This window comes from Apis cerana, linkage group LG5 (assembly GCF_029169275.1).
Source record: "Apis cerana isolate GH-2021 linkage group LG5, AcerK_1.0, whole genome shotgun sequence".
Classification (NCBI taxonomy): Eukaryota; Metazoa; Arthropoda; class Insecta; order Hymenoptera; family Apidae; genus Apis; species Apis cerana.
The window spans coordinates 10,080,037-10,099,910 of NC_083856.1; the positions used below are offsets into that span (position 1 = coordinate 10,080,037).

General features: G+C 38.6%; 1 protein-coding gene across 5 annotated transcripts in view; it reads left to right on the forward strand.

Annotated features, from left to right (window-relative positions):
* LOC107994397 (solute carrier family 12 member 4) overlaps positions 1-19,874 on the forward strand; it is a 119,024-nt gene that overhangs the window by 17,358 nt on the left and 81,792 nt on the right. For 3 of the 5 annotated variants that reach the window (XM_017051281.3, XM_062075086.1, XM_017051282.3), the window contains one exon: positions 738-800. In XM_017051281.3, coding sequence (XP_016906770.1) covers positions 738-800 — 63 coding nt within the window. Of the gene's footprint in view, positions 1-737; positions 801-18,996; positions 19,302-19,874 lie in introns of those variants that run through there. The other 2 variants (XM_028665060.2, XM_062075089.1) reach the window with 2 other exon arrangements.

Below are 19,874 nucleotides of genomic sequence, written 5' to 3' on the forward strand. Positions count from 1 at the left end.
CTCGACCGTGTTCCACCGAGTTCCAGTATCGGAGAAACGTTAACCGATATCAAAAAATTGATAGCGACGAGCCCTCGTTAAACGTCGAGAATTATACGAGCTCCCTCTCTCGTAAATCCTCGTGACGTCTAACACACCGGAATGACGAAACTATGCAACTCGTGCGCCATCTTGCGCCATGAAATTTTGCGCCTTATTCTATCTATCTCCTTTCCTCCCTTTCTCTCTTCGTATACACTATGAATCTTACTTCGACGACGCGAAATTTAGCGAGAAATCTCACAGAAATATACGCGCACAATGGTTCGTTGGTTAATTATCGGAATAAGATCGGAAAGGAAGAAGTGCGGGTCGTTGAAAATTTGTAGGTTATTTTTAGGGTGTACAGATTATCGAATGTCGAACGAGCGTTACGTGATGTATTTTTGAGAGGGGTTTAAGATGCACACGTTGTTTTGTGCTCCTCTGTCGGCGGGATTTCATCGACCAATCGGTGTTGGGTGGAGCCTCGAGCGTCAGCACCTCTTCTCTCGCGAAGGCCTTCCTCTGTTTCACCTACATTCACGCCTCTTGTCTCTACCCCTTTTACCCGGTCTACGGCTCGCAAGCTTTTCCAAGGCCCTCGCACTGCCGATCGAAAAATCATCGCAACCCTAATTTTCTTTCTTCTCCCTTTCTGCTCTGATTAATCGAGCGATAATATAATAATTGTACTTTTTTTCTTCGTCTGATTTCAGACCCGCCCCTGAACGGCACCCAATTGGAACATCAACATCTCGTTCCTAAATCCACCAGCGAATGTAAGTAAATCTTCCGATCTTTACATCTTATGAATATTAGAAATTGGAAAGAAATTTTAAAATTTGCTTTTGTCCAACGGCAAAGTATTTCTATAAGCTTTTTCTCATTTGGACGATTTATTTAATGATTAAGAGATATTGTGATTTATAAATTTTATCACACGTTGAAATGTCGATTGATATAAATATTTACGAGAAATATGCAGCGGTAACAATGTTCCGAGCTAAAAATTCTTTGAAACGGGATCCAAATCCTTTCTGAACCTTCTGAGAAAGAATCAAATAAAGGTACTCGAAAGGGTGTCGTCGTTACCCTTTGTCGTCCATTTCGAATTTTCTCTCCTTTCCCCCAAACTTTGCCTCGAAACCGTAAAAGCATCTAGCATACACGTGGTCGACATCTGAGGTCCATGCGTGGGCGGAGGATTTCCACGCGACTTTTTTATTACTGCACACAGGCTGTGGATGAGCACCGTGGAGAAAGCGAACTTTCTCGTTTTCCACCTTTTTCTTTCGCGCCTTATTGTCGGGACGAGTTAAAAAGAAACTCCTCCGGCTGCATGAAGAGCAACGAGAGGCCGATCGATGAAAGAACAGAGGAATTCGTTATCGTGTCATCCACCCTCTTTCAGAAGGGGCATCTTCTTTCATTCATACTATATCCATTTCTCTTTGTGCAACGACGTCCAATGGATCCATTCGAATCGAGAAACAATTTCCATTGATAAATTATTCGATCATATCAATTATTGATTAACTTTTCAGTACACGCTTTTTAAATCCTCCAGAAAATAAAATAAAATATTCATCTTTATCTATTCTCCTAATGCAAGACCAATATTCAAGATCTCTTCTTCGATATTTCATCAATCTTTGCACGTTAACAAATTCCCCTTCAAAAAGCACCCTTTCGCTCCAACCGTCTTTCACTGTCTTTCACCCGTTCGTATCGAAATCTTTTCTTTTCCAAACTCCTTTTCCCCAAAATGTTGTTTCGACCGCGAGAAAGGAACAAAGAGGCTCGCTTATTTCATAGGGTTTTTCGTGAGAAAAGATGGAAAGGGTCGTTAAGAACGAGGCGCATCCGACTTGCAGGAGCAGCCGCCTCTGACCCGAATCGACCATTGTCCCACGCTCGCGATAAACTTGCGGATTATACGGGGCGGTGTTCGTCCAAGGGGCAGGAGGGAATGTCTCCTCGACCTAATTTGTGGATCACACGCACCCGATATTCGCAACATTCGTTGGGCTATGCCTGAATCGTGGATTTAGATAGAATTGAGTCTCTCGAAAAGGCTTCTGCTTTTATTTCGTGTGACTAGCTGATGGTGGTTTGGCGGAGTTAAAGATTTGACGATTCCCGAATTTGGAAAAGTCTCTCCAAATTTTTCTTTCGATTTCGTTTGATATAATTAGGTGACAGTGAGGATTCTCGAATTTGAAATTTATATATTCTCATTTTTTGATTGTATTTGTATTAAATATTATCGCCAGAGTGCACTGTGTATTAAAAGTAGTTTCATGGAAGATAATATTTGAAATATTTTTCCGATAAATTTTATTTCTCGGCCTTCGTGTATCGTGGTTATATCGTGGTAGGAATTTTTGGTTGTTTGAAGAATAATGGATTGAATTATTGGATTGAGAGAGAGAGAGAGAGAGAGAGGGTTTTTTTTTTTTAATTAAAATTTCGTTTTTACAATTTTTTTTTCGCTGATAGAAAGGGAGGAAAAAGTAATTACGGTCGATTACAGAGTTTTGATTGATGAAAAAATAATTGTTTCGAATAGAAACAATACGACGCAATAATATATTTTGTAACAATAATTTTTTGTTCAAAATCGTTTGGTTTTTCCCTTTTAAAAAACAATTATTATCATTTTTTATTTAAAATCTTTTTCCATTATACGTGTAAAATAATATTTCATACATTTTTAAACGATTACGTTTTAATCATTCCTCGACTTATTTATTTTTCAAATATTAACCGACTAGTTTTCGGTCAATTTAACTCAAAATCGCGAATTTTGTTTCCCTGAAAGTTCCACTAAAGTTTCAAGTTTCGCGGTAAAGACCGAAGAACATCATAAATATACATTTTGAGAGTAACTTTGATAATCCTTCTAACAAACTTTCTATCAATTAATCCTGAAATATGTATCCACTAAGCACTTTCATCCAATCTCCTTCGAATTAGTGATCAATTTAAAGAAATTTCTAAGGTAATTTGTCATGAAAACCAAAGTTTGTCCAACGAATTCGTCTAAATCTACTCACGTATCGCATTATTCGCAATTGCATTATTTCGTGTCTCTGGTAATCGATTTACCAGACGCGATATCGATGCTTTTGTTCCTCTTGTCAAATATATTGATAGTGATGGGAATAAATAACTTCGTGATAAATGGGATGAAGTTTAAATCTGAATTTTAAATCTTCAAATTTTTCACGACTATATCGAAAGAAAAAATTAATTTAGGAGGATACCGATTTGAAACAAGTCGAAAAATTTGGATCCGTTCTTCTCTCTTTAACTTCGTGCAAGTTCGACAACACTCGGATGCAATCGGATTACCACCTTAATAACTGGACTTAGCCTCTCGAGCCGATCGTATCCGATTTTTACCGAGTCGATCCGAAGTCGAATTCCCTGATCAAACTTACGTGTAGTCTAAACCGACAGATTGGAAACATTGTTCAGAATCTTGTAAAGTTTAAGCACATTTATATATTCTAAGAAATGCTTATGAATATATTTTCAAACTCTTAGGAACAATCGAAATAAAGAAGAGATAATGCTTATAAATATATTTTTCAATCTTTTACGAGCAATCGAATCTCACGAAATAAATATTTCTCGTTGAAACTTCGCTCCTTTGTCGATTTATATTGGAAGTTAACTCCATCGCTAATCCTCGCTTTCCCGCGTTTCTATCGCCGTTGAACGCGTAATTATATAAATTACACGAATACTAATTCCCCCTCATTGGCGGGGGTAACGGCATTAAAATAGAAAGCCGGATGAATTATCGATTGGGGAGCAGCGTTGGGGATGTCGAGATTAGTTTCCGGATAACAGTGAAACACGGCTAATACGATAAAACGATATCGTGTATAGATTCGATAATTCGCTATAAATAATACGTTAATATCCTTTTAGCTTTTAATTATCATCCTTTCGCTTGTCAAACGTTCGCGATTAATCTCGAGAAAAGAGAAGAAGTAATCTCTAAGAGGATCCTTCTTCGCTCCTTCGTGTTCCTCGTGGCTTAATTATCCGTTAATTAGATAAACGGTCGCGGTTTAGAAGGAAACCTTAATCCCCGTAATATTTCATAATCACGCGAGAGAACCGTTATAGCGGAGAAAAAGAATTCTGCTTTGCACCCCGCTGGACCCTCTTTAAACGAGCTATTTTCGAAGTTTTTACCGGGTTAAGCTCCACGTCCATTTCTGATCTTGAATTTAAAAAAAGGTTGTCCCGGATAAGAGGTTTAGAGATAGGTCTAGGACGTTTAATTTCTTTAATCCAACAGAATTTCCTCCCTGTTCGTTCGTCACGCGGAGATTTAATCGCAAATGTATTCTTTTTAAAATTTCTTTTTCTCCATCTAACGAAATCGTGCATATTCACACGATCCGAACGATCTCCACTTTCTCGAGTCCACGGGAATCGCAAAGAGAAATCGGAATAAAAGTTTCTCTCTCTTTCTCGCGGAAAAAAATCCCATTTCATCGTTCGTTTCTCTCTGTATTCACCGTATGATCGTAAACTCATCGTAATAATTCATATACGCGTGTAATAGAATTTAAGTAACGCCTCGGTCGTAAATCGCGGTCTGAAGGACGCCGATAAAAATACACCACGTGTTAAAAAAATTGACGATCGAATCGAAACGATTGATCCGCGCAACTAATCCACGTGGATTAAAAAAAGAAGAAAAAACAGGAAAATCAAAATCATCGCGTACATACAATAATTGCATAGGTGCGTGCAATGTGCCTTTCGCTTCGAAATTTGATTAGGTTAATTCGATAACCGTGGCTTATTTCGCTCGTGCGGTACGAAGCCATCGGCGCAGAAGCTTCAGAATTAAACGGGGAGTCACGAATCTGCGGAGTCACGGATCTAAACGACTCGGTTTGAACCGGGGAATGCGGAATGCATTCGGTGGAATCCTATCGATTACTTTGGTTTCACTCGGTCGACGAGAACGTCGTCCATCGTCCATCGAACCTTGCACGCTCTCTGAATGATTTTCCATTCCCCCGATTTTCAGCCAACAGTTTTCTTCTTCCTCTTCTTCCTCTTTTTTTAAAAAGAGCGCGCGCTTGGCTTTTCGATAAAAGCGACACGGAAATTTAATAATTGGACGAGATCGTATGAATAATTGATGAGGACCTGGAAAAATGTCTCCTCGAATGAGCCGCGTTCACTCGAGAACGTTCAGAACGGGAAGACAGTTTATTAATTGGATAAAGTTGAATAATGGACAATAAAGATTCTGGGAGGGAGGAAAGACTTTCCCCCTCTTCTTTCGCGTTGTGTAGCGAGATGGGGATTCGATAATCGCGAGAAAATGAGATAATGGAGATTTTAGGGAAAATGAATTTGTTCTCTGTTTTAACGACACGTTGAGAAAGGAAATTTAGTAATAAAATTCAAAGTGTTATTAAAAAAGTGTTGTTTCATCCTAAACCATAAATTTATAACTGTATTTGCTCAACTAAGAAATAAATTAATTTATCTCGCCGATTTCACAAATCAATCGATCGTGCTCGTACAATTTATTGATCAAACAAATCCATCATTTTTGTTTCTATTCGTATTTATATCGCGAATTGAATTTTCAAAGATCAGTTCCTCTCTCGATCGATATTTGGCGAGGAAAGGGAGAAGGATCGAATCGAGATTTCACACGTGCGCGATTCAATGGCGCGAAAGATCGGTAAATCAAGCGGTGCCGACTTATCGATTCGACGGAGAGTGTCAAGGCCGGTTTCCAGAATCATTTAGCTTTATGCAGATGCGTGGGCGTGTACGTGTCAAGCGTGTAATCGGTCGGATAGATACCGAGATACGAAAAAAAAAACAAGAAAAAGAAGAAAAAGGAAAGATCGCAGAGCAATAAGTGGAAAAATTAAGTAAAAGTGAAAAGGTCTAGAGTCTAGAGTCCTTGTTAACTCGTCTTATTTTAAGCGCGAATAAGGTCGATGCAGAAGAACTGGCAAATATTTGAAACTCTCGCCTGTTTTTCGGCGAATAGATCCGCGGGATAAGGAATAATCGCTCGATAATCCGTCTAATGCGTTTGCCTCCAATTATCCCGGTTATTAGCGGATTAGAGGATTAAAATTGTTCTCTTTCTTCATCGTGATCGATACGTGTTTTTGAAGAATTTTAACGGGATACGCAGAGTTCGGCTCGTTCTTCGATTCTATGTAATTCTTTTTTCTTTTTATTTATCTGGTGATAAAACGTCGAGATAGCGATCCCTGCGTTTCTGATTGCTCTCGGCTTCTTGATTTATTGGCGGATACAACGAGTTTTGGAAATAAATTATGATAAATTATTCGCGAGAAAACGAGTCATTCTTTTTTTTTTTTCTCGTTGAGATTGATAATATATTTTTAAAAAGAATTTCTCTTTCTAATCATCTCAACGAGATTAAAGATGTTCGAGAAAAGGGAATGACGGAAGAATCGTTGTTATTTAAAGAAAAAAGAGAAATCGATCCATCGATGCAATCCAATATTCCGCGAAATATCTCGAGAAACATCTCGAGAAAACTCGATATGAATCGTATCGGTATTGCGATAAATTAGAATCTGACGCGTCTCCAGCATTTTTCTTCCCGATAATACACAGTGAAACAGAAATCCTCTCTGTAACATTGCATACGCTCTCTACATTCAATTTATACGTTCTCACGACTGAACACGAGAATATCTCATCCCCCCTCATTATTTCGCTGGAAACTGGGAAAGAAGAGAGAGAAACAAAGGATGCTGTCTACTCTATACTCTTTATTTCCTTTATTTACCATTTTTTTACCATCTCGAAAACTCTCCTATTTATCGAAACAATCTCTCCAGAAGATTTTAGTTATTATTTTCCTTTTTGCTCCACTTTTCTCTAATTTTTTTTATTCCAAAAATGTTACCAAACATTTCTATTTATCGAAAGAATCTCTCTAAAAGATTCTAGTTATTATTTTCCCTCGATCCTTTTTTCCTTTTTTTTTTTTTTCACTTTTCTCCAATTCTTTTATCGCGAGAATGTTCGAGTATGTCCAAAAAATCGTTCCACGGATAATTATTTCATCCTCGCTTCGTCTAAAATTCGTGAAAATTTCTCCTGGATATCATTTCCTCTTCTCCCTTCTCTTTTCTCTTTTCTCCGCAATTCTTCATCGAGATCGAGATTTAGAATACTTTAGAAATATCGGGAATAGTTTGTCGAGAGGCGGGATTGTTCGGAAGGGGAGGGGAAATTTGAGAAAAATTCGAGAAAATCGATTCGAAAGATGGCGGGGAAAGGGTAATTCGTCGTCCAACGAGTCGGCGGTGGTAAATTCACGTTTATATCTTCCGTTTTTTCTTCCGTGAAATTGGAAAAGTTCGCGTCGACCACGAGTTAAGTAACGGTGAATTTAACGAAGGAACAGGGAACGAATCTTCATTCCCTCCCTCTCTCCAAAACCAAACCGCTCCCCCGGTTTACTCATTTTAATTTTAATTAATAAACCCCATTAAGTGGAGGAGGAAATCGACGAGGCAAGAAAATATTTATTAGGAGAGTGAATATGAGAGTAAGAAGGGGATGAAAAATGGAGGAAAAGGGAAAGGAAGAGAGGACGTGAAATTTTTATTAGATAATCGTCATCCAGAAACGTAAAACGGTAATGGCACATGGAGCAACGTGCCCGCCAAATAATTAATCCAAGCATTAAAGGTTTAACGACGGCCTTAAAACTAGATTAGAACCGTGATATAAATTTCACGATCCCTTCATCGAGAATATAATTGGAAGCAAGTGTCTTTCTCACAAACAATCGTGTATTAAATGGTACTCGTCTCTCTATACATAATACGTCCCTTAATAAATTAAACGAACATATATAATCGACTTCTTTTTCCATTTAATTTCTCCTGCGAGAAGAAAAGGAAGAAAAAGAATGTTATCGATGTAAAACAGAAAAATTCGTCGCTTAAATATCGAGCCACTTTCTCAGGCAGAAAAGAAAAGAAAATTTAATATCCAAATATAAGAAAATTCGAAATCTCTTCAATTTCTTGCACGAGGATTCGATAATTGAATGTAGGCAAATTTCTGACCCCTCCCATGCCAGTAATTTGCGCGATAATCGTTGCGTTATCGAATTTCCATCAAGGAGGCAAACCGCGAAGGAAGAGGGGGTGGAGATTAAACTCGTTAATAGTCGGTTAATAGAGACATGGCAGGTTCGTATCGAGATATTCGCGGCAAGACGCGAACGGCCTTGAACCGAGCTTTTCCACCTTCACCTCGACGCGCCCCCTCCCGATAACCTTATTTATAAACCTCGATCCCGAGGCCTCGAGGCATCCACTTCGTCAATCTCGCCCAAACTGAAAGCTTCGAGACCAATTTCGATCCTTGCATCCCCAAACATTCGCTTTGCATCCTCTGTATTCGAAAGTTTCTTCCCCAAAGGAGAACAAATTTCGGTTTCGTTATACAAACATGGACTGAAGAAAATTTGGAAAAGAATGGGAGGAACGAGAGATCGTAGAAGGTTGGAAGGTTGGTCGAAAGAAAAGAAATTAACTGATCGAAAAGCAAATTAGGAGACAGAAATTCATTGGATTCCATTTGGATCGATCTCCACGTTCGAAGAAGGAAGATCGCGAGGAGGAGGAGTTAACCTCGAGAATCGAGGCTAAGTTCACCGTCTGCGAGCCTGCATTCGAGGGGGTTGTATCGGTGGGAACGCAGCCCTCGATCGTTAACTGGGGCACGGCACGCAATTTCTATCCTAGACCTTCGTGGCTGACGTTTCAACATCGACCCCTCACCGCGATAATTGGCCGGATAACCGATCTCGATAACGCGATATTGTATTATTCAGAGATTTCTTTCCTCGAATAATCACACGATTCGAAACCGAGCACCCTGATTTCTCCTGATCGAAAGCTCTTCCTTTCCTATGCTTTTGTTTATCTCTTTTTTATTTCGTCGAATCAGCATCGAATCGTTGCTTCCGTATACGTGCTACACGGATTTATTCGTTGATCGCGTGACACACTATGCGATTTTCGAGTATCGCGTGCAATCGTGTTTCCTTACTGTTGCTGAACATTTACGAAACTCGTGATAATTTTGATCAGCCGCGAAACCAATCGTCCTCTTATTTCTCGGGACGAGAAGAAAATTGTTACGTGCTTTGGTGATGAATACACTCCACCGAGAGGAGATTTATATTTGGATCTGTAATTCTGTTTCTGCTTGGCAAATTTTCCTTACCTTTAAATCCGTGCGTATCATCGAGCACGAAATTTACCAGGGATTATATACGGCACAATTAAAGGCGAGTGAATTGGAAACGGATTAAGGAGAAGGATGGCGGAGGGCGTGGTCGTCGTCAGCCCCTGAACTGGATCGAGGTTCATTGCCTGTGACCTTACCCCACCTGCCGTTTCCAGCCTTATTCATAAACGCAGCCTTCTCGATTGTTAACTGGCGCCAGCCATGCGATATATCGCGCAACCCCTCTCCTCGACCGTCCACGAGGGGTTGCACGGATTCGAGAATGATTTTTCCTCCGCAGGTCGACGAATCGATTCCTTTCCTTCGATCGATCCGTTCTTGGAACGAGATCTTCGATCTCGAGGATTTTTACGCTTGGAATATTTGTACAGGATTCGCGTTCCTTTTGAGTTCGAGCTGAATCGAAATTTATTTGTAGTTAGATTCTTTTATATATATTTCATGACAATGATTGCACAGATACGATTATATGGCGATATTTCTTTCTTTCGATCGAATTATTCTTGGAATGCATATTTCGAGGACTTCTTTCTTTTGAGATATTTAAAAGAATTCGTGTCCCTTTTGAATTCGAGCTGAATCGAAATTTATTTATGGTTAGATAGAAGTTGCACAGATATTATGGGTGTTCGACATCAAGTGATATTTCTTTCTAAATTATTCTTGGAATATATTTAATTTCGAAATGAATATTCCATGCTTGGAATATTTTTCCAGGTTTTGATGTTCAGATCCGTGTTCTTTTTGAGTTCGAGTTGAATTTGAAATTATTGTAAATTTCTTCTCGTGTTCTTGGAATATATTTAATTTTAAAATGCATATTTTTTGAAGTATTTCTTTCCCTTTTGAATTCGAGCTGAATCGAAATTTATTTGTAGTTAGATTCTTTTATATATATTTCATGACAATGATTCTTTTATATATTTCATGACAATGATTGCACAGATGCGATTATATGGCGATATTTCTTCCTTTCGATCGAATTATTCTTGGAATGCATATTTCGAGGACTTGTTTCTTTCGAGACGCATATTTAAAAGAATTCGTGTTCCTTTTGAATTCGAGCTGAATCGAAATTTATTTATGGTTAGAAGTTGCACAGATATTATAGGTGTTCGACATCAAGTGATATTTCTTTCTAAATTATTCTTGGAATATATTTAATTTCGAAATGCATATTTCGAAGGATTCCATGCTTGGAATATTTCTCCAGGTTTTGATGTTCAAACGGATCCGTGTTCCTTTTGAGTTGAATTTGAAATCGAAGTTTATTTATAGTTAGATTTCTACGATCTTCTATCATCGCTCGACAGAGGTTGCACGGATACGATTATGCTCGATATCACAGACCGAGACCCATATCTCTGAAACATTTTAAAATCCTGTTTTCCAAAGTTTCGTGATTTCCTTTTTATTCACTGCCGGCCGAGAACAACTTGATTCTACACTTGGAATATTTCTCGAAATTTATATATATATATATATTTGAAAGGATATATTCTTTTCGAGCTGAATTCAATAGCGTTAAAATTTATTCATATTGGATTTCTTTCTCGCCAAAGGCAATCTATAAGAAAGAGAAAAGTCCAAAGCGTTCCAAACGCAACAATCTCCCCATTCTCTAGAAAAATTAGAAAAGAAGAAACGGAAAATCTTCTTTTACTCCTCTTTTTCCCTCCCCTTTCAAATTTCTTCTTCCAATCTTGCAGAAACCTCAACAAGCCCCCTCCCCCCTCCCTTCTTGTATTTAAACGCACAGATAAAGAGCAAGAGTTTCTTAAAAATTCGCGACCTCATCGCGCAATATCATTGCTCTTCCGGATCATCGTTATCTGCGCTAATACGTTCGCAAATACGTGCATTCCACTGCTCGAAGATAAAAAAACCTGGGGGGATAAAAAAACCTCGGTCGAAAGTGAAAATTATTCTCATGCCTTCTTATCTTCACCTTCGTATCTCCATTGTTATCTTAAGAAAATAAACTCGTGATCCAAGGGAGGGGGAGGGGAGAGCTCGATCTTCGTTCAACGCGGAGACGAACGATTTCGGAGCCGCTGGAATTTGGAGTCGTGAAAAGAAAGAAAAAAAAAAGGAAAGAAGGAAAAAATGATCGGCGAAAAACTCTGCCCTCGACTCGAGTCGAGCGTGATTTTTCTCCTAATTGAATTCACGGCATCCGCGCGCCAATTTTTCAACGAAACGTTAGCTTTTTTTTCCAATTTCGTCCAATTTAGCTCGAGGATCAGTTAGTAAAAATGAATAGTCGCGATTGATAGAGGAGGTTCTAAGAAGGTGGTGGATTCGAAAAACTCAATTCTTCTAACCTGAAAGCAAAAACGAAATATCAATATTAATCGAAACGAAGGGCTGCGTTCCATTCGATTTGACGGATCTGTGCAGAAGGAAATTTGTTTTATTTAGATTTCTTATCTCTTAAAAACGAGTTATTACATCGGTAATAGCGTAATTGTGGCAGCTTTTTGTTTAATCCTCTTTCATAGAAATAATCCTCTCTTTTTCGAATAAGTTCAATCGGCGAGTTGAAGGAATGATTGATTTTGCCTTTTGCTGCATTCCAACATCCTTTCTCCATCCTTTCTGTTAGATCATAACACGATCATAATGCTGCGTATGACGCATTTTCATCAACCGAAAAATGAGGATTATTTCTACGAAAAAAAGAAATTAAACAAAAATTATGCACCGCATATTGATTCATTGAAATTTCTTTTCGTTAATTACCGAGATAACTTCGAAGAATTATATTTTCGAGATCGATTTGCACGATTTTTAACAGCGTTGCGAGAAAGTATCGAGATCAAAGGTGAATAATGGAAGACGGATGAAGAAAACGTTTCGAAAAGTATTTCTTCCGTATTTGCTTGATCGGAATCAAACAGAAACGATCCTCGTTTTATCCTGCTCGTCCGCAAATAGTACGCAAATCGAATCTGTGTTCCCTCAACTTTATACATCACTCTGAGGAAAAGTCCACTCTTATTATTATTCCTTGACTGAAGCAAAACTTTGATATATTGTGTGAATTATCTTTCAGGTAATTAATTATACGATTAACACTCTACGTTATCGCTATTAGTTGAATAAAATTATAAAAATCTCGATGTCGAGCGTATAAATAAATAAAATTATCATCCAAACGTTTTCAGTTTAACGTATTCAACTTAGATTAATCTTGCTTAATCTAACATTTCTTCTACGAATCATTCTCCTAACAACTAAATAACCATCTATCGTTTTCCAACGTGACGAAAAATCCACCCTTTCGTTTGAAAAATTATCCATTATCGATTATTAATATTATCGTTAATAACTTCGACGAAGGTCCTTTGATGATGGAAAGAGCCTTTATTCGTGCCTTGAATTCCATTGTTGCTGAAACCGAATCGAAACGAGTCCGCAGAAAATCCCTCGCGCCAATATTTTGGAATATTTCTCCAACGAGGAGGTCGATCCAAGAGGAGTGGGAGGAAGAGGGGAGCAAAAAAGGCGCGTGCTTTCGAAAGAGCGAATTTAATTCAGGAGCCGAATTTAGTTTTTTCAATTCTTCACGCGAAAAGGCGAGCTGCCTCCTCCTCTTCCTCCTCCTTCATTGGATTCTTTCTTCGATCTCGTTGCAAATTATTCAAGAAATTATTCCTCGTCCATGCGATTCGACGAGAGAGAGAAAGATAGAGGGAAGAGAGGAATTATTTTCTTCTCCGATTTTGAGTTTACATGGAGATTTAATTTCGTTAAAAAATGTATGTATAAAAATATAACTAAATATATTAAAAAAATTAGCGAATTTAATTGAGGAAATAGAATACATACAATGTAGGTTGAAAAGTAAAATAGAAAAAGAAATTAATAAATGAAAATGAAAGGAACGAGAGTTGCAGTTTTCTGAATATTAAAAATATCCTAGTTTTATCCACTATTTGAATTTGAATTCGATGATTAACGGAGATGAGGTAAAATTCGTATTATTATAAATTGACGAGAGAGATGATCGAAAAAGATGCAATTGGATTACTCTCAGATCATATCCTTAAGTAAAAAAAATCTGCGTGGCAAAAAAGTTATAGCAGATTAAATTGGAAAATATTTCGAATTTGATAACTAAACGATGATAATTTAAATAACGATAAAAACTGAAAATTATACAATAAAAAAAGCATTGTAAGACACACCCACTTGTTCAAAGATGCTCAAAAACAATAAATTATCTAATAAAAAGCAGCTCTCTTAAAACTCCGTAACTAAAATAATTTTGCCTAAACTACCTCCTATATCTTGTTAAACTTGCTAAACTTACCCTCTCATCTCTACCCTTCCCATGATAATTTATCATTCTCTTCGAAACTCTCTCATCAAAACCCTCTCTCTCTCTCTCTCTCTTTCTTCAGACTTTTCGTTGTTTCGAACCAACAAACGTTGAAATTAAGGTGGAGAATTCGAACCGATCTCGAATATTATTCAAATAGTGGTTTCGATATGTGAAAAATCTCGAATGGTCGTTAAAATTCGATTTCGAGTGTGGAAAGAGGGAGATAAAAAAGAAAGGGCAAGGGTATCCTTTTCTTCCTTGTAAACCTGAGCGAGATTCATCGATTTGCAAAGAGGAGAGGGAAATATAAGGGAAGAATGGAGTTGAAATCGGAAGATAACGTAAACTGGGGGATAAAGGAACGAAACGGAGCGTGTATCGGTCCGATTTCGGTGGCTGTATTTCAGAATTGGAGAGTAAGAGGATTCCATCCGATAAACGGATCCGTTTCTTCGCCACCGAGGAACAAATAATATAAAAATAAATAGCATCTGACTTCGATTTTCGACTTTTTTCTCCTGTCTCTTTCTCGTCGTCGTAACAGCTAATAAAAGAGAAAGAGAGGGGGAGTATTGGTCGTCGAATAATAATCGATGAATATCGGTGCATCGTTCAAAGTTGGCGGAGATGTTAAATTTCCGTAAAATTCACGGGGCGATCGATCATCTCGAGCTTCGCGTCCAAGCTATCTGCTCGTTTTATTACAAAACCCACCCTTTGTCGAATCCTTGTACACACACACACCGATTCTATATATATAAGCAAATGAATCCTATTCCACCTAATCCTATTTTGAGATTTGTGCATATTCCGCAAGTTATTTCTTATTTTAATTTTAACGCTTTTATGAAGAGAAAATTACCACGAAATTAAAAGCTTTTAAATAATAAAAATTAAGGGAGGTGGTATCGCGTAGAAAATCAAAAAATAGATTTTCAAGTATGCTGTTCAAGCTCCATCCACTTTTCCTTCAAACTTTTGTACCGTTATGCGACTCTCTTCCTCCATTAATTCCTCCAATGGTCTTTATTCAAAGCTTGAACTGTGGCATAAAGAGGACCTGTACGCTTATCCTTGTTACTCGAAACCCGTTCGTAAGTAGGTGTTAAACTTGGAACGTAACTGATCCAGGCTTACTTGAACGGTAAACCGAAGCGACGATAAACGTCGAAGAAACGAAGGATTTAATTCTCGTGGTACGTGAGATCCCCTTCATCCCTTTCTCCTTTCTTTATCCCTTTCGCGCGAGCAGGATCACGCCGTGAGAAAAAAGAAAAAAAGGAAAATCCTCTATCAAAAGTGACGATACGCGATCGATTATTTATCGAGCAACGGGATTCGAGCTTCCTTCCTTTCTTTCTCGAAGGAGTTGAAGTGCATCTCCAAAGATGGCCTCATCGAATCACGAAGCTTGTAACTCGTTTCTTCGCTCCTTGATTCGGCTCGACAGTCGTCTTTTCTCTGAAAAAGTGTGGATGACAGTTGATAAAGGAAAAGTATTTTTTTTTTTTTTGGAAGTTCGTTGCTTAAGAAAAGCTACATTTACTTTTTTCATTCTCAATAAGTTTCAACAAACTCATACAAACTCCTAACAATCCTCGTAAACGAAACTAGAAAAATCCTAATATGTATTTTTATACTCTTAAATATTCAAAATTTATTAATTTATCAACCTACATTTACTTTCTTCGTCCTCAATAAGTTTACAACACCAACAAACTTATCCAAACTTTTAAACGATCCTCGTAGACGAAGCTAAAAAAATCCTAACGTGTATTTTCATATCCTTAAGTATCCAAAATTTATTAATTTATCAACCTACATTTACTTTCTTCGTTCTTAACAAATTTACAACACCAACAAACTCATCCAAACTTCTAAACAATCTTCGTACACGAAACTAAAAAAATTTTTCAAATCCTAACATAGATTTTTACACGATCCTAAGTATACAATCATCCGAAATTATTAAGTTACATTTATTTTCTTCGTTTCCATAAATTTACGACAAACTCATTCAAACTTCTAACAATCTTCATAAACGAAATTAAAAAAATCCTAATGTGTATTTTCATACCCTTAAGTATCCAAAATTTATTAATTTATTAACCTACATTTACTTTCTTCGTTCTTAACAAATTTACAACACCAAACTTATTCAAACTTCTAAACGAAACTAAAAAAATTTTTCAAATCCTAACATAGATTTTTACACTAAGTATACAATCATCCGAAATTATTAAGTTACATTTATTTTCTTCGTTTCCACAAATTTACCAACAAACTCATTCAAACTTCTAACAATCTTCATAGACGAAATTAAAAAAATCCTAATGTGTATTTTCACACCCTTAAGTATCCAAAATTTATTAATTTATCAAGCTACATTTACTTTCTTCGTTCTTAACAAATTTACAACACCAACAATCTCATCCAAACCTCTAAACAATCCTCGTAGACATCAAACGCGATTGATCCTTATTGTCTGCCGAAAAAACTATGTAATCAACCGTGAAACGGACAAAGTTGATCGCGTATACGAAACTGGGAAACGCAAACAGTTAGATGCGTTCGAAATCGCGCGGATCAGCGAGGATACGCGTGTAATGTGTTTACAATTCGGATAACGGGGATGTTCGCGTTGTTTCACGGATGTCACGGATGCTCGAAATCCGTCCAATCGTCCATCGCTCGCAAAATGTTTGTTTCACGTTTCCAGGCTTTTGATTTTCCCCAATATCTTCGCTTCTCCCCTGCCTTTCGTCTCGCCCATCTTCCGATAGACAGACAGTTTGCCTTTAGGATCGATTTTTGATACGCGCGTCGATTAAATTTTAAAATTTTCAACGAGCTTGTTACTCTTCGCTCACATTCGTTTATACTCTCTGTTTTTCGCAAATTCGGATTGCGTTTACTCTGTTCATTCGTTTGCAATTACGATTTGACCGTTTATTTTTCTTTTCTTTTTTTTCTTTATTGTCACGTAGAACGAGTTAACGTTGCTCTTACTTCTTTTCTCTTCTTCCTTCGAAACAAGAGTGCACGATACAAGTTCAATCACGGATGTACGCGAATATATCAACGTACTTCTTCTCTTTTGTGACCAACAATTATTACTACCGAAGCCACTCGACGATTCGGGTACCGGTTTCCAGTCGAGATTCAATTAATCGGCAAATGAAATTTACTTCGCGCAAATGCAGTTCCCCTGTATCATCGATAATCAAATTTCCCTTTCCCACTCGGAAAACACTTGAACCGAATATACGTATATACTGGAGAACAGACGTATTTTAACAACGCGATGTTGAACGAATTTACAATTTTCTGGAAAGTCTCTGGGCGAGATGAGCAATCTCGAGTGACGATTGATTTTCAAAATCGGGGATATTGCATTGGTTATCGTATTTGGGGAAAAATCTTTTCCATCTTTTGGAAGGATTCAACGTGTCAAAGATCGGTTCGGCATCGTTCGAGCGGAGGAAAATGGAAAACGGGGGAAATCAGTGAACGAATAAGCGGAATGAAAGTTTAATCGTTTCACAACCGCCCTATGCCGGCCGCCTCATCAAACTTTCATCCCCGATCCATCCCTAGTTGCCATTTAAATAAAAAGTAGGGCGTACCTATACCCGTGGATAAGCCGCCAGTTCCCTGAATTATTGATTATATATCGCTTCTTAAAGCGCGCCATTTCTTCACCAATTAGAACGTTCGGAAATTTGGAGGAGGTGTATTTAATTCGGTAACGAAACGAGACCATCTTGGTAAAGGAAGCGAAATCTGTGAAAGAAGAAAAAAAAGGGAAGAAAAAGAGGGTGGAAGGATTGCACGGCTCTGAGAGAAGCTCTATTATTTCTGAAAAATAAACTAATAAATACGAGAACGATATTTATATCAAAATATCTATTTTATAATTAAAAAATAATTGTTCGATACAAAGAAACGCGACTACATCTAAAAATCTTTCTCTCGCGATACACAACTATCTATCATTTCTTTCATGAAAATAATAAAAAGTAGTCGTTCGACACAGAGAAACGCGATAATACCTTAATAAAAATCTTTAATAGTTGTTCGATACATCGCTAAAAATCTTTAATAAATTAATTTAGCTTCAATAAAGCGCTATAACAACAACTATAATTGAAAAATAATAGTCCAAAAATCTTTCGCTTGTAAACTTGTCTTAGAAAATATCTCTCACGATGCACAACTATTTGTGCTATCAAAATACCTATTTTATAATTAAAAAATAATTGTTCGATACAAAGAAACGCGACTACATCTAAAAATCTTTCTCTCACGATACACAACTATCTGTCTGATTTCTTTCATAACTGAAAATAATAAAAAGTAATCGTTCGACACAGAGAAACGCGATAATACCTTAATAAAAATCTTTAATAGTTGTTCGATACATCGCTAAAAATCTTTAATAAATTAATTTAGCTTCAATAAAACGCTATAACAACAATTATAATTGAAAGATAAACTTGCCTTAGAAAATATCTCTCACGATGCACAACTACATATCCGACCAAAATTTCCCTCATAACTGGAAATAATAAAAAATAATCGTAAAACACAGAGAAAATATCTTAATAAAAATCTTTGACTTATAAATTTGCACTATTGAAAACCAACCGTATATTTACATCAAAATACCTATTTTATAATTAAAAAATAATCGTTCGATACAAAGAAACGCGACTTCCATAAATTGCCAAATATCTCTTTGTCAAAAAAACCCGAAGACACAAACTCCCTTTCTCGCTCATTCGACGACAACGCGAGCGATGATCGCTCGATCGAAAGATTGGAGAGGGCAGGAGAGACACCAGGCCACGTGGAAAACGTGGCCAATGCACGGGAAGACTTACTTAAACGGGAGCTCGATAAGCATCGGCGAGGAGTAAGCGGAATTACCGGAACAACGAGGGAAGGAAAAACAAAAAAACAGAGAGGGCGGGTTGGGCGAAAGTCGGTGGCAAGCGCACGCGAGCGATCGTGGTCGTTCGTAACGACAACGATAACGCCAGTCCGAATGTCGAACGAAGACAGAGAGAGAGAGAGAAGGCAGAGCGGCGCGCGAGTTAAGGCAGAGAGAGAAGGACGACGAGGAGGAGAAGGACGGAGACAGAGAAGGAGGAATAGAGGGAGTTGCTAGCGTTCGTAGCGAGGCAGAGAGAGATGGAGAGGCGGCGGCGAGCAGTAGGCGCGCGGGTATCAGGTGAGTGGGGCGGAGAGAGCGACCAGCCCCCGGGACAAAACGCGAAAAAGCAACCTTGCGCGCCTCCACCCTCCCCCGATCCACGAGCGGATCGGTACGCCAGTTCGATCGCCGGTTCCAAACCGAGCTACGCGTCGATTGCCGGCCGAGGCAAGCGGGCCTAACGATCGCCCGCCCTGTCCGCGCCGCCTCTGCCTTCGCCCGCGTCTCCAGTTCGAATTCGACCGCGAAACGCGACAGTGCGACGCGCGCCACCCACCGTTCTCCACCGCTTTCTCCATTCGACTCGATTCGCTTCGGTCCATCTCCTCGCCGATCTCCGTGGATCGTCCCTTGCTTTCTTTGCCTTTCTTTTCTTCCCTATCCGTTGGAAGGTCGGCGGAAATTTTCCCTGGAAGGGAAAAAATCCAGGTAGGCGGGGAGAGGAGCGCGGCAGGGAGAGGAGAGCGATGCAAGGAGCAGCCTTCATCGATCCAGCTTGTTGAAGCCGGGGTGAACCTAGAGAGAGAGAGAGAGAGAGTGTGAGAGAGATTGGCTGTGAGGCCTGGGGATCCCGAATCGGGGAGCTCATCGAGCCACGCGATCTATCGAGGATCTTTCGAGCTTCTGTGTGCGCTTTCTTCCGCTTTCTTCCGTGTTCTTTTGTCCTGCCCGTCTTTTTCTTGCTGGTGGGGGAGTGGTGGTGTCGCGCCGAGGGCGAGGGCTGGCCTCTTCGAGATGTGTTCTTCTTCTTCTTCTTCTTTCGTTCCTTTAAAGTTCGTGTTCCCTCGTGAAAATTTCATTCTCTCGATCCTCGGCCGGGAGAAGAAAGAAAGAATCGATTATTTACTCGTTTCGCGCGATTCCATTGAGCCAACAATTGGGGGGAAAGACGCGATTACTTGTTGCTTGACACGAAACCCTTTGCTTCCTCCACGAATACTCTAAAAATATAACCTTTCAGCCTCGTTCGCATATCATTAAACCGGGACGCGTGTTGCGTGG